Source organism: Dioscorea cayenensis, chromosome 18 (assembly GCF_009730915.1).
Source record: "Dioscorea cayenensis subsp. rotundata cultivar TDr96_F1 chromosome 18, TDr96_F1_v2_PseudoChromosome.rev07_lg8_w22 25.fasta, whole genome shotgun sequence".
NCBI lineage: Eukaryota > Viridiplantae > Streptophyta > Magnoliopsida > Dioscoreales > Dioscoreaceae > Dioscorea > Dioscorea cayenensis.
Genome location: NC_052488.1, coordinates 16,211,261 through 16,229,337, shown reverse-complemented (window position 1 = coordinate 16,229,337; position 18,077 = coordinate 16,211,261). Strand labels below are relative to the sequence as shown.

At 37.3% G+C, this 18,077-nt stretch overlaps 1 protein-coding gene and 1 pseudogene across 1 annotated transcript; both read right to left on the bottom strand.

The window, feature by feature from the left end:
- Window positions 1-6,826: 6,826 nt before the first annotated feature.
- On the bottom strand, window positions 6,827-15,964 carry LOC120282832 (annotated as a pseudogene).
- A 520-nt stretch (window positions 15,965-16,484) lies between these two features.
- On the bottom strand, window positions 16,485-17,857 carry LOC120282831 (uncharacterized mitochondrial protein AtMg00810-like). The gene is made up of 3 exons (XM_039289673.1): window positions 17,684-17,857; window positions 17,535-17,623; window positions 16,485-17,436 (listed from the first exon to the last, which is right to left on the bottom strand). The coding sequence occupies exons 1-3, from the start codon at window positions 17,855-17,857 to the stop codon at window positions 16,485-16,487; spliced, it is 1,215 nt and encodes a 404-aa protein (XP_039145607.1).
- Between the last annotated feature and the right edge of the window lie 220 nt (window positions 17,858-18,077).

Sequence of the window (18,077 nt, the reverse complement as noted above, 5' to 3'; positions counted from 1 at the left end):
TGCTCGTTGGCAACTATCACAACTTTGCATAAATTGTCTCGCATCTTGAAATAATGTCGGCCAGTAAAAGCCCGTTGCTAAAACCTTTTCAGTTGTCCTACCTGAAGCATAATGGCCACCAACCAGGCCCGAATGATAATGAGCTAAAATATCCCATCCTTCCTCTCCCGAGACACACCTTCGCACTATAGGATCTGCACACATTCTGAAAAGATAGGGATCCTCCTAATAAAAATGCTTCAAGTCAGCAAAGAACTTCTTTTGTTGAAAAGAAAGCCCTCTTGGAAGAACTCTTCCCGAAAGATAATTGGGGAAGTCGGCGAACCATGCTGTGTCAGCTTTTGAAATTTCCTGCAAACTATACAAGTGTTCTTTAGGACATGCGTCATTAATTTTTGTTGTCCATGGTCCTTCTTCCTCTAAGCCCTTAAGGCGAGAAAGATGATCTGTAACCAATTTTTCTGCCCCCTTTTTGTCCCTAATTTCAACATCAAATTCCTGCAGTAGCAACACCCAATGAATCAACCTTGGTTTTGCATCGGACTTGTTCATTAGGTAACATAGCACTGAATGGTCAGTGAAGACAACCACTTGTGAAAGAATGAGGTACAATCTGAATTTGTCAATTGCAAACACCACGGCCAGCAATTCCTTTTTAGTAGTAGTGTAGTTCTCTTGGGCACTTGTCAAACTCTTGCTTGCATAATAAATTGGCTAAAAATGTTTATCTTTTCTCTACCCTAAAATAGCCCCATGACATGATCACTGGCATCACACATAAGTTCAACAGGGAGATTCCAATCCGGTAAGATAAGGATAGGTGCTTGTATGAGTTTTTCTTTTAACAAGTTGAAAGAAAGCAAGCACTCTTTATCAAACTCAAATGAGGCATCTTTCTCCAACAACTTGGTCATTGGTTGAGCTATTTTGGAGAAATCTTTGATAAATCGGTGATAGAAACCTGCATGCCCCAAGAAGCTTCTAATTGCCTTGACATTGGTTGGAGGAGGTAGTTTTTCAATGGTTTCAATTTTTGCCCGATCAACCTCATTCCTTGGCTAAAAATTTTATGACCAAGGACAATCCCCTCTTGGACCATGAAGTGACACTTCTCCCAATTTAGAACCAAGTTTGTCTCTTAACATCGCATAAGTACTTTCTCAAGATTATTTAAGCATGTTTCAAAAGAATTTCCAAATACCGAAAAGTCATCAATGAAAACCTCCATTATATCTTCTAATAAATCATCAAAAATGGCCATCATACATCTTTGGAAAGTAGCTGGTGCATTGCAAAGTCCAAATAGCATTCTTCTATATGAAAAAAATCCCGAATGGGCAAGTAAAGGTTGTTTTCTCTTGATCTTCAGGGGCAATTGGGATTTGAAAATACCTCGAAATTCCATCTAGAAAACAATAAAATTTATGACCAGCTAATCGCTCCAATATTTGATCAATGAATGGCAATGGAAAATGATCCTTCCTTGTGGCATCATTCAATCTTTGATAATCAATGCAAACACGCCATCCCGTGACCGTTCTCGTCGGAATCAACTCATTCTGCTCATTCGTCACCACTGTCATGCCGCCCTTTTTAGGTACCACTTGTGTTGGACTCACCCAACCACTATCGGAAATGGGGTAAATAATCCCTCCATCAAGAAGCTTCACAACCTCTGCTTTGACCACCTCTTTCATGTTTGGGTTCAATCTTCGTTGAGGTTGAATCATAGTTTTGTAGTTGTCCTCATTAAAATCTTGTGAGTGCAAAAAGAGGGGTTGATTCCCTTGATATCTGAAATTTTCCAAGCAATGGCTGTTTTATGCAACTTTAACATAGCGACCAGCTGCTCTTTTTATTCTGGAGAGATTTGAAGCAATGATTACCGGCAACTTTGATCCTTTGGCCAAAAAAGCTTACTCCAAGTGTTCTGGTAGTGCTTTTAGCTCTAACTCGGGAGGTTCTTCCACCGAAGGTCGTAGTCGATTGGCTTGTTTCCTCTCAATTTCTTCAAACCCCTTGGAAGTATCTTCTAACTCTTCCTTGAGTATATCTTGTTCCGGTTTGTTTACCCCAAGGATATCCAAACTATCTTAATCTTCCACTTGATTACTCAAACCACACACTTCAATTGACGAGATTGATTCAACACAAATTATGGCCTCATCTTCTTCATTTGACTCAGATTACACCCAACACATTCTGTTGCGAATGCCATAGAAAAAGATGAAGGAATTTTCTTCGATTGAATTTCAGCCCCTTTCCTAAAAGACATAAACGCAGATTTTTCAAAGTGTTCCAACAATGTTGACAATTCATCCCTTGATATTGCATTCCACACTCCTCATTCATCATTTGTGGCTCAACTATCCTTAAACTCAGCACCTCATCATGTTGCTTACCCAAATCAAATTTCGACACAAATTGTTCCATTTTCCTCTCATTGGATGCCATCCTATCCTTCAATGCCCCAATAATTAATGCTTCGTTGAACATTTCTTGAAATGGAAAAGAAACCAGAAATTACTGTTCACCCAATAAATATAGGAAAAGAAGAGAAAAATGGAATGAAAAGAACGGCGAAAGATAGAAATATGAAGTAGAAAAGTAAATGAAAATATGAATGACTAAAGTAACCAAGTTCTAGTGTTCCTAATATCCCATTCCCCGGCAACACCGCCAAAAACATGACACGTGCTCGCGTTGTGTGTAAACTGCAAGTGCACAGGTGTCGAAGTAATAATTACCCTGGTAAGTGGGTAGTCGAATCCACAGGGAACAGAAGTATTAGTATTAACCACTTCTCAGTTATCTAGTCAAAATCGATGAATGTGATGGAGTAAACTAATTGCAAGAAGAGTTAATAAGCAAGTAAATAGAGTAAAGGAGTTCTCAATCACTAAAGATGAGGTACTCGGGCAATGATCCCCTTAAGATCTTTCATGAAGCTCAAAATTCACAAAATGCATCTAAACCGAGTCTAATGAGTCAAGGTAATCCAAGAACAACTGGTCCTTGTCTCCAAGCAATCGGTACTAGTCCCCTACAAGGTCCCGGTGGAGAAATCGCTCAATCTCAACACCTCAAACCCCATATGACCGCAATAAGATAGATCCAATCCTATTTCCCGGTGAAGGATCCCTAACCCCCTACAAGGTCCCAGTGGAGAAATCTCTCAATCTCACGCCTTACACCAAATATGGTTGCGTAAAGTCTAGGGAATACAGAGATAAGAAACACTCAATCGGAAGGGAAAGGGGACGCTCAACTATCTCATGACTCACCCTCTCAATCCTTTTTAACCTTGAAGTTCTAACTTTAATGGAGACCTCTCACATCAAAGTAACACATCATGCAATGTACATCAATAACAAAGATCACTAACACATACAAGCAATGAAATAACAAGGTTAAAACTCAAATCAACTCGGATTAACTAGAAATATAAAGCAAATCAATACAAAAGTCTAGATCCTAGGGTTCACATGCCCAAATACCTACTAGGGTTTAGCCCTCCATGAAGCAAGTTACAAAACAATAATGAATACAATGTAAAACAATGGAATCCATAAAGAAAAACACCCTCGAATTCGTGCTGATTGGCCTTGATCGGTAGTTCAACGTCTTGAATGATTCCTCTCGGAAGCTAGGTCGCCAATGGCTTCCCAAGTGCTATAACGGCGAAGGAAACTATCAAAGTTGGTGAAGAACTCGCTCCAAATTGGCAAATACCTCCTCCTCAAACCCTAGCTGATTTGCTCTCCAAGTATTCGCTCAAAGCTCCTCAAAAAGTCCCCCAAAAATAAAGCAAACGGCGTATTTATAGCTCAGATTCGCGTCTGTCACGTGCCCTCACGCGCCCGTGTGGATTTTCCACGCACCCGCATGGGCCGCAGGAATTTCCACGCGGGCGAGTGGAATTTTCATGCGGTCGCATGAAAAGTAACTTTGCTATAGTACTGCTACAGTACTTTGCTATAATGATTTTCACAAACGCGATCCAAACATTCTCCTCTTAGAGATCACATAATCGGGCACACGATCATGTGGTAGGCTATAAGACTTTTCTTCATCGACGCATCTTCGAGAGATCTTGCAATCTTCACAAAGAGAAGGAAAATAAAGATGTGACTGCCTTTGTGCCCTTCCAACTAGTGACTTGACTTGAATCTCCTTGGAAGTTAGCACACATCTTCACATTCATGAACTCCTCTAGCTTCTTCGTCTTTGAATTGCACAAGAACTCTCAACATTGTGCCTTTATAGCCTATCTTTCCTCCCTTTTAATTCTTCAAGGCATTCACAACCTAATTGCACAAAAGAACAACAAATACACAATATGAGACATAAACCATGGTAAAAATGATGCCCAATGCATGTAAAACATATATAAAAATATGTCTACTCAAGCACTTACCAAAGACCAACCAGGATTTATCAAGTCAAGTAAACATATATATTTATTTGCTACTTCCAGGTCAAGTAATCATATATTTAATACATTTATCTCATTATCTACATCAGTAATTAAGGCAAAAAAAATGACTTCAATTAGAAATACTTGCTTATTTCTTCCAAAGAATTGTTTCAATATTTGAAAAATTATTTATTCAGAACATGGTTTTATTGCATTGCTGTCATTATTTTGAGAGTTGTAGGACAATGTAAACTCAAACCTCTGACCCCTACTCTCTACAATGCACATAACTTTCAATTCCACTCAATGTACATAATATTTAATCAATTGTCAAATTTATGTGGATATATACAAATTTATGTAGATGAGATAAATGGTGACTGATGTGCCTGAATAGTATATCAGGGTAGGATTATTAAAACTAGAATGTATTAAAGTATATAAACATGATAAGAGCATTAGAAGTAATATGCATTCAGAATTCATACAGACTAAATATTTGTGTTGAATATAAGACACAAGGAAAGAGTAGACAAAACAAATTAGAACTGGATATGACCAACTATTCACCATAGTGAGACGAAACAAAACAAATTTTGTACAACTCTGTTGACATCCTTCCGAATATGCATAAACTGTTGACATCTGCAGCACTGTACAAGTTTTCTACCTCTAGATTTTGACCTAGAATTCCTATTTCTGAAATTTTCCTTCCCGTGCCTTCTTCCACGATCCTGATTCCCCTTCACATAGAGTCCTTTAGTTATAGAACCCTCAAAAATTTTCTACCTGCGCTGGTTGTAGGCTAACAGTGCGGTAGAAATATCATCTACCTTAATCGTATCCTTCCCCCATAGTAGTGTCATCACCAAATGCTTATACAAAGGCGGTAAAGAACACAACAGTATCATCGCCTTATCTTCATCTTCAATCCTAACCTCGATTCTCTGCAAATCACTGATGGTTCAATTGAAGTAGTTAATGTGTGCCACCAGATCTCCACCCTCTTGCATCTTTAACCCGTACATCTTCTGCTTGAAATAAAGTTTATTTGTTAGAGATTTTGACATATACCGGGCTTCCAATTTCTTCCAAACCTCCACTGGAGATGAGAGACGCATGACGTGATATAACACATCATCTGCTAAACAAAGCCGAATTACAGCCACTGCTCTCGCTTGCAATTCCTCCCAATCGGCATCATTATAGTTATTTTTCTTTTAAATTTCAAACTAAATTAATAAAAACTAAAATCAAACTTAATTTCACTTTCATTACAGTTATTTTTCTTTTAAATTTGTGTACTCCTAAATAAAATTAAAAATGAATAAAAATATCTTGGGTTGACTGTCAAATATTGGGCCATAACTACTTAATTTATCACCTTCCTTTAATTGAATCTTTGTTATATAAGCTGTACCAACTCTTTGAGCTTGGACATTAGTTTTTTGGCTCCAATAAATCTTCATAAATCCCTAAAATTTGTAGTGTTACTTTTTTTTAATATGCTATAACTCCTTTTTTAAGTATAATTTAATTCAAGTCTCAAATTTATTTCGTAAAACACAAAATATAATCATAACCTATAATTACAAGTATTTCATCCTAGTATAATGCTTCCTCACATAAAACTGGTTCGAAACAATTTTCCATAAAAAATCAGGAACAGTGTTAAGTCACCCACCATGACTATAATCTCTCCCTATATATAGTTACGAGGTAGAGAGAGAAAACAGTGAGGTTAGAACAGATTGAACTTAATAAAAAAAATACCAATTTTCTTATTTACGGTGTTTTCATTAAACATAATTATGAAAATGATAAGTAACAAATTTGAAAATAAATTAATTTATCATTTATTATCCACTGTCTCTACCAAAAAAATCTCCCTTGTATACAACACAACAATTTACATTAACCAACATGAATCTTTGCAGTTAATAACATTGAATTAAAATAGGCTACATATATTCAACATAAGTGGTTATTGCTTCAAATACTAAATTATTTTATTAATAATTAAGACACAAAAACAAATTATAGTTCTTGTTGTACGATGATCGTTAGCTTTTAACTCTGTTATTTATGGTTGTAAATAAATTTAAACTCTGCTATAACGGTCAAAAATAAATCAATAAACTTGAATTTGTAAAATAGTTGTCAGCTAGTATTGATAAACAATCTTCATAGTAAAGGTCTTTTTTCTTAAAAACAACTTCCAAAGTACAAGCTCTTATTACAATTTATTTTAACCACAACCAATGACGAATTAATTTAACAACTAATCCCCTTCATGGACAAAGATCAATTTTCAAGTAGTCTATATGGATCTAGTTGAGATTTACTCTTTAACTTCTTGTTTAAAAAGATATTGGGATACTCTATCATCTTTACATTACTATATTTAGTCTATTTTTCAGTTGATATTAGTTCTAATAAAGGACCATATATATCAGATTCTTCTCTTTTTCCTGGACTGAAGAATGTCCCAATTGATACTCTTAACTCTTCACCAGAGTTAGCCACCACTCTATGTTGCACACTCTTATATTTATCATTGGAGTTATCTCCGAAAGGAAAAAAATTGAAAGCCAAAATATTTTCACTTGCATTCCCGTTAAAAATAGATAATTATTATATTATTATTAAAAATTATTTATTTATACATTCTATAATCCAAAGATATTTATTGATAGATTTCTTTTAGTCAAAAACCAATTAAAATATTTTACTCAAAAATATCATCCCTACCAATAGCGCCTCCAAATAAATTTCATGCTACACTACTTTAAGTTTGACTTTTATCCATGATTAGGGAAGGAAATTTCACAATGCTCGTGAGAAAAACAATTTCCAAATCTAAACCTATTTAAAGTTCTCAGGCACAAACTCATCCCAAACACTAAATTTGTCCCATTTAATAATTGAATTAAAAAATAGTCACATATAACCACAAAATTAATACTAATTTATTTCAAATAGTCATAGGAACAAACCTAACAAATTTTAATATATTGATCTCCAAAAAAATTTTTAAAAATAACTTAACATAATTTTTTACATAAGTAAAATCTTATAAATTACTTAATATTTAATATAAAAAATCACATCATCTATTTTATTTATACAATCCAAATTATTAAGCAAAATCAATATTAACTTTTAAGATTATGTAAGTCATGATTACTAAATAAAATCATGGATGCATCTCTTAACGGTGTTTAAAAACTAATAAATATTATCAATTAATAATTATAGAGTGGGATATCAAAACAAATATTGCAAAACAATAAGCTAATTTTTATAAGCCTTGAAAAAATTGAGCAATTAAAAAATACAGAAAATATTCAAGACTTCAAATCTATTACTTTGAAGGAATTAATACAAGAGAAGATAATTTATTTTCTACCTTTGAGTTGAATATGAAAAATTTCTACATGACTTAAGTAATATATCTCTTAAAAGTAGCATAGCTAAAGACTTCCAAATAATAAATGGTAACTCATTAAGTATTCTTAAATATGTATATAAGTATAAGAAGTAAAAAAACATAGATATATATATATATACTTAAATTACTATATGTATATAGGATTTGTGGTACCAAAGGTTAAATCTCAAATATATCCCATGCCCATTCAGGTTTAAATTTTAAATATATATTAAATCTATCCCAAATTTTAATAGAGGTTTTATTTTTGGGTCCTACTTGGTCCAGGTAGACTTGATAACCATGATACCGATGAAAATTATCATCCTTGGATATAGAACACATAGTCTTTAGAATTAATATATTAGAAATATATTACTATTTAATAAATTATTTCAAGAGTAAAAATGCTAACTTCTCCGGTTATTATTTATTTAAATTGAATTAAAATTTCAGTAAGCTCGCCTGAAATGAATCTCAATTTGATGCACAAACTTCTATTTCACCTATCCACATATTTCTCGTTAGCATATAAGTTTGATTACCTGGTTTTTCATAAGCGATAAAAATGGAAATAAATAAATAAATAAATATATAAATAAAAACTAAACTACTTGTTTCTGACAATAAACACATACATACCTGGAGGAGATCACCAACGTTGACAACAAGAGCTCCAGGGATGGGTTTCACATCAACCCAACACTCATCCCTCATGCTCTTCATCTGAAGCCCACCAATATTATCTTGAACAAGAATCGTTAAAATGCCTGGATCTATGTGATCAACGAGGCCAAACGTCCGATCAGGCTCTGGGCAATGTGGGTAGTAGTGACCAGCCATCCCTCTTCTCTCAAGACATGAAAGCTCCTCTAGCTTCTTGTGTCCAACCCAAGCCCCTCACACATCAACCCCATCATTTCCCTTGTGTTGGGGTCTGGACGGTATTTAGAAACAGTGAAAACAACGGAAGACAGTGTAACAATGCACTGTTCACTGACAGTGTAGCACTGTTACTATCCACGCGCGGATGGTGTGCGGCCCGCGAACTTCACTGGCAATTCTACGCAGCCCGTCTGCGGCTCGCGCGGTTCACTGGCGTTCCGCTGTGGTTCACAAAGAGGCTTGCGCGGCCCGTGTGCAGCCTGCGCACTTTACTGGCGATCGGCACACTCCACTAACAACCTTGCGCGGCCCGCGTGCAGCCCGCGAACTCTGGAAAACACCTTCAATAGCTTCCTTGAGGCTTCAATGCTCCTCCCAAGGGTTCTACAAGGCTTCAAAGCTCCAACTCAAGCATAAAACACTACCAAACCCCTCAATTCTTGTTAGAATGGGATGAACAAACATACAACAATGCAAGACAACGATTTAGCGTGGAAAACCCTACGAATCGAGGGAAAAACCACGGGACTCCTTAGAGCTTCTTAAACATGCTTCACTACATCAACAATGGGATACAATGAGGTCTTTCTCTAGATACAACTAGAGGATCAAAGAAGAAGGCCCAACAACTCAAGAGTAAGCTCTTGGCACACATACATCATCAACACACATGATGGATAACAAAGAGAGATATCAAGAAGAGATTAAGGAAGATCAAACCGGTAGGCCAGGATAGCTACCCGCAAGGATTGACTACCCGAAAGTTGGGGTGAAATCCAGCACTGATTTGCCGACCGATCATCTTGCTTTGCTTAACCCTAGCCTCCTTTGTCTTCCTCTTCTTCATGGTTTCCTTGCCTTCAAACCCTCACATTTTGCCCTCTTTTTCTTTTCTTGGCTAACCTCACTCTATCCTCATCATCTCACTTGGTTATAAATACCAATGGCAAAATTACCATTGAATCCTCAAGTGGCTTCCATTATTAATGCAGTTTTTTTTTTCTTCTTTTTTCTTTCAACTTGGGCCAAGCCCAATTATTTCTTCTTGCCCAAATGGGTTGAAACCCAACACCTTGCCACCTCCTTTACACTCTCATCCCACTTCACCAGCTCTGACCTGCAAACCTCCGGTATCCGATCTAGTTCTGGTCGGACCGGACCAAAAAGTTGATACAAAGTGTCTCTCCAACTCGCCGCCTCGGAGTATAACAAGTCATGGTTTGAGAAGTAGCTGAAGCTACCAAGAATGGCACGTGTGTAGTATTTATTGGTGTGAATGAAGGCTGCAGAGGAGTAGCTGATGAAGTTAAAGTATGAAAGGCTATTATAAGTGCTCTGCTTAGACCAAGTCAAGTAATTATATTAGCTAGTCTTGGAGGTAATATGAAGATCAAATTGGAGGGTCAGGATCTATTCATCAAGGGTTGCTGTATTAATTCTAGGCTTGCGTGTGGTTGTTTGTAAGCAGGTTAGACTCAACCTTTTTCAGTTACTTGTGTTTCTAGTCTTTTGTGTAACCTTTTATTATTGTAAGACTATGTATGGTGAACGAATATAATGAAACGGAGTGAATGAGTGAGTGGAGGTAGGTGAGCACTAATGAATGGTGAATGTCTGGAGAGTAAAGTTACTGTTCTTCTTCTTGGTCTGAATGTTCTTATCTTTGCTTGATCTTTGAGGTGTTCTTGCTCTCTTGTGATCCTTGGTGGCTGTTAAACTGGTATCAGAGCTCGGTTGATGATCTCTCGCTTCCCAGAGGTAATTTCTCCGTTTGTTCTTAATGACTTCAAGCAGTAATTCTTCAGGTTTCTCTCAACTATCTGTTCCTCAATTTAATGGAGATGATTATGAACACTGAAGCATCATGATGATGACTTTATTTAAGTTCAATGGATTATGGCAAGTAATTGAAAGGGGGTTTTCCAAAGATGAAATCAAGGTTGAAGAGAATAGGCAAAAGGATGCACATGCTTTGTTTTTGATCCAACAGGTGGTGCATCGTTCTTTGTTCTCTCGGATTACTGCTGCTAAATCGGCTAAAGAGGCATGGGAAGCTCTCCAAATTCAGTTTCAAGGAAACCCTAAGATTAAAGCCTTGAGAATTCAAGCTATGAGACAATGCTTTGAAAATCTGCAAAAAAAGGAGAATGAAGCAGTTCAAGTATATATAGCAAGAGTGAACGATCTATGCAATCAGATGAGAAGCTTGGGAGATGAATTGCCAGAATCTCTTGCAGTTGGGAAGGTTCTAAGGAGCCTAGGACCAAAATACAATTTTGTTGTTGCGCTAATTGGAGAGGCTAAGGATCTTACAACGATCACCATGGATGAGGTTGCTGGATCACTTCAAGCACATGAATCATTACTGATGAGCCAGGATGATACTCCTACTGAGAAGGCTCTTGTGATCAATACAGAAGAAAAGGCACTAGCTGTAAGACAGGAGCCAATTATAAATCAAAATTTGTACTATACTTGTGGGAGAGGAAGGAATTTCTTTAGAGGATGAGGCAGGAGTAATTATAGAGGTAGATGTAGATTTGGTGGTGATGCTCAAAGTGTGGAAGGAAGTCAGTGCAGCAGCTATTCAGATCAAAGCACTCAAGTTCCATTTCAGAGACCTACAAGAGGTAATTTAAGAAATGTGCAGTGTTATCATTGTAAGAAATTTGGTTACATACAGTCAAATTACTGGTACAGAGATAGAAACATGGAAAAAGGCTCAAGTTCTAATAGTGATAAAAGGACAAGTGATGATTCTGGAAGCTTGTTTATGGCATACAATGAAACAGAATTATCTGAGCCCTCTGTGTGGCTTCTAGACAACGGGTGTTCAAGTCATATGACAGGAAAAAGGGAACTGTTTCAGACCTTGGATGAGAATCAAAGACATGCTGTGAAACTAGGAGACAATAAGGTAATACAAGTTGCAAGTAGAGGATCAGTAATAGTGAATACAGAGAATGGTGAAACTAGATTGATCCAAAATGTTCAATTTGTCCCTAGTTTGGCTCACAATCTTGTTAGTGTGGGTCAACTAGTTACAAATGGTTATCAATTAGTTTTTAGCAATGGAAAATGCAGCATAACTGACAGTAGAATTCTCTCAAGTTGGACAGTCACATGTTGTAGTGGCAGAAGAAGAAAACTCTGTACTATGGCACAACAAGTTTGGTCATCTGAATTACCAAAGTCTTCAACTACTTAATCAGAAGTAGATTGTCATTGGTCTACCAAAAGTAAAGAAGATTGCAAGTTGTGAACCTTGCATATATGGTAAATTGCCTCGACATCCATTCTTTTCTGGAAGGTCCTAGAGAGCCAAAGAAACGTTGTAGCTTGTTCACTCAGACTTATGTGGTCTTATGCAAGTAAATTCTCTTGGAGGAACCAGGTACTTCTTACTGTTCATTGATGATTTCAGTAGAATGAGTTGGGTCTATTTCATTAAAAATAAACATGAAGTTCTTAATTGTTTCAAAAAATTCTTGGTTCTAGTTGAAAGACAATCAAATCAAAAATTAAAAGTCTTGAGAACAAATAGGGGGAGAATACATGGCCAACCAATTTAAAGTGTTCTGAGAAAATTATGGGATTAAGCATGAGTTTACAGCTCCTTATTCCCCTTAGCAAAATGGTGTTGCTGAGAGGAAAAATAGAACCCTTGTAGAAAAAGCCAGAAGCATGTTAAATAGCAAACAACTTCTTATTAGTTTCTGGGCAGAAGGTATTTCTACAACAGTATATTTGTCAAATTTATCTCCTACTAAAGCTGTCATAAACAGAACACCATATGAAGCATGGTTTAGAGCTAAACCTAATGTATCACATTTAAGAAGCTTTGGATGCATTGCATATTCAAAAATTCCAGTTCAGAAAATACAGAAGCTTGATTTTAGAGCTCAAAAATGTATATTTGTTGGTTACTGCATTGATTCTAAAGCCTACAAGTTGTTTGATCCTCTCACCAGTAAAGTTCTTACTAGCAGGGACATTGTTTTTGATGAACATAAATGTTGGGAATGGAATCCAAGCAATACAGATGATCATAAAGTTGCTTTACCAAGCTCCTCTCTCATTAGTGATTATTCTGGTAAAAATTCAGTTGGTACAATTGAAATTCCTGGCAACAATTCAGGCAATAATACAACAGCAAATATTGACAGGAGAAATACAGTTTCTACAGAAAATTCAAATACTGAAATTCAAAATGTCACAAACAACAGTGATATTGAAGCTACACCTCCTATTAGAGTTAGATCTCTGAGGGAAATCTATGAACAATGCTCTTTTGCACTGACAGTTTCTGATCCTGTAACATTTGAAGAAGCACATAAAATTCTTGAATGGAGAGAAGCAATGGAAGCTAAGATAGCTGCAATTAAAAAAAAATAATACTTGGGAATTGACTTATCTTCCAGCAGAAAAGAAAATGATTGGAGCAAAGTGGATTTTCAAAAGGAAATATAAAGCCAATGGTGAACTTGATAAATGTAAAGTTAGACTTCTAGCTAAAGGCTACACTCAAGATCATGGAGTTGATTATGAAGAAATCTTCGCTACTGTTGCAAGGATGGACACTATTAGGCTTCTTATTGCATTAGCTGCATACAGAAATTGGCCAATTTTGCAATTGGACATCAAGTCTGCATTTCTGAATGGTGAAATTGAAGAAAAAGTTTACATTGAACAACCTAAAGGGTTTGAAATTCAAGGACAGGAGAAGATGGTATATAAATTAAACAAAGCTCTCTATGGACTAAAGCAAGCGCCAAGAGCTTGGTATGGAAAATTTGATACTTATCTACAACAGCAAGGGTTTAAGAGAAGCCTTACTGAACATACATTGTACACAAAAACTGATGACAAAGGAGAGATTATGCTTGTGTGTATCTATGTGGATGATGTGATTTATATGGGATCTTCACTGGATATGACAATCAAATTCAAAGAAGACATGCAAAACACTTTTGAAATGAATGATTTAGGTTTGATGTCATATTTTCGGGGATTGGAAATTATGCATAATGAATGTGGAATTCATGTATCACAAAGGAAATATGTTGAAGATCTCTTAAGGAGCTATAACATGATAAATTCAGACCCTCTATCACTCCACTGAGTCCTAGTTCTAAATTAAGTCTGTTTGAAGAAGCTGAATATGCAAATGTTACTGGTTTCAGGAAATTGATTGGACAGCTGATCTATGTGACATAGTCCAGACCTGACATTGCTTTTTTGGTTAGTTTACTGTCTAGATTCATGCACCAACCCACAAAGAATCACCTTGGAGCAGCAAAACAAACCCTCAGATATCTTGCAGGAACTGCTGATTTTGGAATTTATTATGAGAAAGGAGTTAATTGTCAGTTAAAGTGTTATATAGACAGTGACTGGGGTGGAAGTCTAGTAGACAGAAGAAGCACCACGGGAGCTGCATTTACAATAGGATCTGGAATTGTCTCCTGGATATCAAAAAAGCAAGACATAGTTACTCTTTCCTCAACAGAAGCAGAGTATGTGGCCTTGTGCAGTACTTGTTGTCAAAGTTTATGGTTAAAAAGGATTCTATCAGATTGTGGTGTGAAGAGTAATGAACAAATTGGAGTTTGGTGTGATAACAAATCGTGTATTGCAATTGCAAAAAAATCTAGTGCTATATGGGAGAACAAAACATATTGATGTGAAGTTCCACTTCATTCGTGAACTTGTGACAGAAAACAAAATTCGTTTGAATTTTTGCAGTACTGATGCCCAATTAGCTGACATTTTCACAAAATGCTTGGAAGCCAAGAAGTTTTGCTGGCTTAGAGATCAACTGGGAATTTTCAGCCTTCAATCAAGAGGGGAAATGTTGGTGTGAATGAAGGCTGCAGAGGAGCAGCTGATGAAGTTGAAGTATGAAAGGCTATTATAAGTGCTCTGATTAGACCAAGTCAAGTAATTATATTAGCTAGTCAAGGAGGTAATATGAAGATCAAATTGGAGGGTCAGGATCTATTCATCAAGGGTTACTGTATTAATTCTAGGCTTGTGTGTGGTTGTTTGTAAGCAGGTTAGACTAAACCTTGTTCAGTTACTTGTGTTTCTAGTCTTTTGTGTAACCTTTTATTATTGTAAGACTATGTATGGTGAACGAATATAATGAAACGGTGTGAATGAGTGAGTGGAGGTAGGTGAGCACTAATGAATGGTAAATGTCTGGAGAGTAAAGTTACTGTTCTTCTTCTTGGTCTGAATGTTCTTATCTTTGCTTGATCTTTTAGGTGTTCTTGCTCTCTTGTGATCCTTGGTGGCTGTCAGTATTGAGATCTGACCATGGAGGGGAGCTCGTGAAAGGATCGGACGGCGGAGATGGTGTTGTCGATGGTGGAGAGAGGGATGTCGTGCTTGATAACCTGGAAGAAGCCCCAGTCTTGGCATGCAGAGCGGATGAGATCTAAGGCGATGGGACGCGCAAGGGAGAGATCAACGGTGGGGATTGAGAGTTGAGTGACGGCGGGAGTTGGAAGATGGATGTTAGGGTGGTGGAATATGGTGGAAATGGAGGTGACGCTGGAGTCAACGAGGCCTTTGACTCTGCCTAGGTCTCGTCGAACTCTTTCAGAGATGTGGCTCAGTCTGTGAATGCCGCCATGTCTGGTTTTGGTGATGGTTTATTGGATGCAATATTTATAAACCAAATGATGGATGCTTAAGGTTCCAATGGCGCAATTGTGATTGTTTTAAGTAATTAAAAATTGATAACTACTAGGAGAATCAATTGGTTAAAAGACTTCCGTTATTAAATGTCTTAAGTTTCACATTTAAATTTAATTATTTTTATTTTTGCTATGATTGTTGAGATGATGTCACTTGGATTATAAATTGATTTGCAGTAATTATCACGTGTAGAAATGAACGGATCTACCTTGAAAATGTCCACGTTTCCAGCGGACCATTGAATGATACTATCCTGAACGGGATCTTATTGTTTAGCATTTATTAATTATTTTCAACAGTGTACCCTTAGAGCAGTCTTGCCCACCGTGTCTGCATTGAAGAAATAGATAAACCGTAATATATTAAAAGAATGAATAAGTATAATTAGAAGTACAAAAATGATAAGAGGGAGAAAAATCAACAGCAATCTCCCACACTTCTATTTTGGTAAATAACTTTTTTAACTCAAAAGTCGGATGAGGTTCCTGAGTGGCGATCGTGATGGCCACGGCGAAGTTCATGGAGGTCATGGCGGCGCTCGTGCCGGTTATGGCGGAGCTCGTCCATCACGTGGTGCCTTTCGAGGTGGAAGCAAAAATGCTCCTCGGAGAGACCCTCGTCACTACTTTTCTCATTCCCGCCTATCATGCAAAGGTGTCTTCCTCTGACACACTCAATATGGAAACACAGTTAGCTGGAGACAAAATTATAAGGCTATTCAATATCCAGAGGAGAACAAAATGTCACTCTATTTCCGAAAAAAGGGGTTAACTTTATTTTGAGCTAACAACCTCCTCTTATACATACATCTGCAGTCCAAACAACGTTCATGCTTAAAATAAGGCTAAAGACTAGGTAAAGCTAAAGAATAGGTCGAACATAATACTAAATCAAAGTATTAAAAAAAACAACAAGATTACAATTATTTGTAATAATCTCCCCCTAATCTTGTTCTTCCTTTTTCTTCATAATCTGCACTCCAATCTTGCTCCGCATCTCTTTAAACTTCACACGACCCAGAGGCTTAGTTAAGATGTCTGGTTATTGCTCCTAAGACGTGACATGCTCAACAATAATTCTCCCATTCTCCACGTTCTCATGAATATAGTGATAGCAGGTATAGATATGTTTACTACGGTCATGGTATAATGGATTTTTGCACAGTGATATTGTAGATTTGTTGTCAATCCTTAAGATCACTGCCCCTTCTTTTTCTTTTCTAAGATCTGCCAAGAGATGACTTAGCCATGTGCCTAGACATGTTGTAATCGCAGCTGCAACGTATTCAGCTTCACAAGAAGAAAGGGTCACCATCCTTTGTTTCCAAGAAACCCAGGTGATCAGGTTCCCACCGTAGAAATAAGCAGCACCTGTGGTACTCTTCCGATCATCCAAATCACCGGCAAGATCATTGTCGCTATACCCAACTAACTTCATTGTTTCCTCCCTCTTTGTATAAATGCACCCCATATCAAGTGTGCCACGTATATATCTGAGAATTTGCTTCATTGTGGCCAAGTGTTGAGTAGTCAGCTTCTCCATGAATCGACTCATGATCCCAACCGTGTAAGAGATGTCTGGCCTAGTGTTCACCAGGTACCTGAGGCTTCTGACAATGTTGTTGTAGTAGGTTGCTTCAACCGGAGGTTCTTCTCTGAGCTTGCTTAATTTAGTCCTTGTTTCCATAGGAGTTTGGCAGGAATTGCAATCAGACATTCCGGTCTTCTCTAGGATTTTCTTTGTATACCCTACTTGGCTCATGGTGATCCCAGAAGGTGTTTGTGAGACCTCGATCCCCAGATAATACGAGAGTAATCCTAGGTTACTCATTTGGAACAACTCTATCATTTGTTTCTTGAATCTGTCAACTTCCTTGTCATCAGATCCTGTTATAATCAGGTCATCTACATAAACACCAATTAGAAGCTTTGATTCTCCAGCACATCGTTTGTATACAGCATGTTCAAGTGGGCTTTTCTCGAATCCAAGTGATAAGAGGCTCCTATTCAGCTTGGAATTCCATGCTCGGGGGCTTGACGAAGGCCGTACAAGGCCTTTTTGAGCTTGAAAACTTTCTGTTCATTGTCTTCCTATTCATACCCTGGTGGTTGGAAGACATAGACTTCCTCTTCCAATTCTCCATTGAGAAACGCCGACTTGACATCCATGTAATGCATATGCCACCCCTCCTGTGTGACCAAAGCCAAGAGTAGTCACACTGTATCGAGCCTTGCTACGGGTGCAAAAACTTCATCAAAATCCACTTTTTTGCGCTGCACATAGCCTTTCACCACTAGTCTTGCTTTGTGTTTCACCACTACTCCTTCAGAGTCCTTCTTGATCTTGAAAACCCATTTTTGGCCTATTGGTTTGTGCCCATCTGGAAGGTGCATCTGGTGTATGGCCTCCAACTCAGCTTCCATTGCACGCCTCTAGCTCGTATGCTTCTTTGCCTGTTCATAGCTTGTAGGCTCCTCCTCTCCTAGTAGGCATAACCTAACTTCATCTTCAAGATCAATTGGTGTGGTTGTATCATATATATATTGAAGAAACCTATAGTTTTGAGGTCCAACTCCTGTCGTGCTACCGGAGCTTGGAGAGGTTATCGTAGTTGTCGATGTAGATATCGCAACTTGGTTTGCG

Coding starts and splice junctions, on each gene's coding strand:
- LOC120282831 (XM_039289673.1), bottom strand. CDS start 17,857: ATGGAAGCTGAGTTGGAGGCCATACACCAGATGCACCTTCCAGATGGG. Junction 17,624..17,683: donor AAAAAGTGGATTTTGATGAA/GTTTTTGCACCC, acceptor TTGGTCACACAG/GAGGGGTGGCATATGCATTA. Junction 17,437..17,534: donor TATGTCTTCCAACCACCAGG/GTATGAATAGGA, acceptor CAAGCTGAATAG/GAGCCTCTTATCACTTGGAT.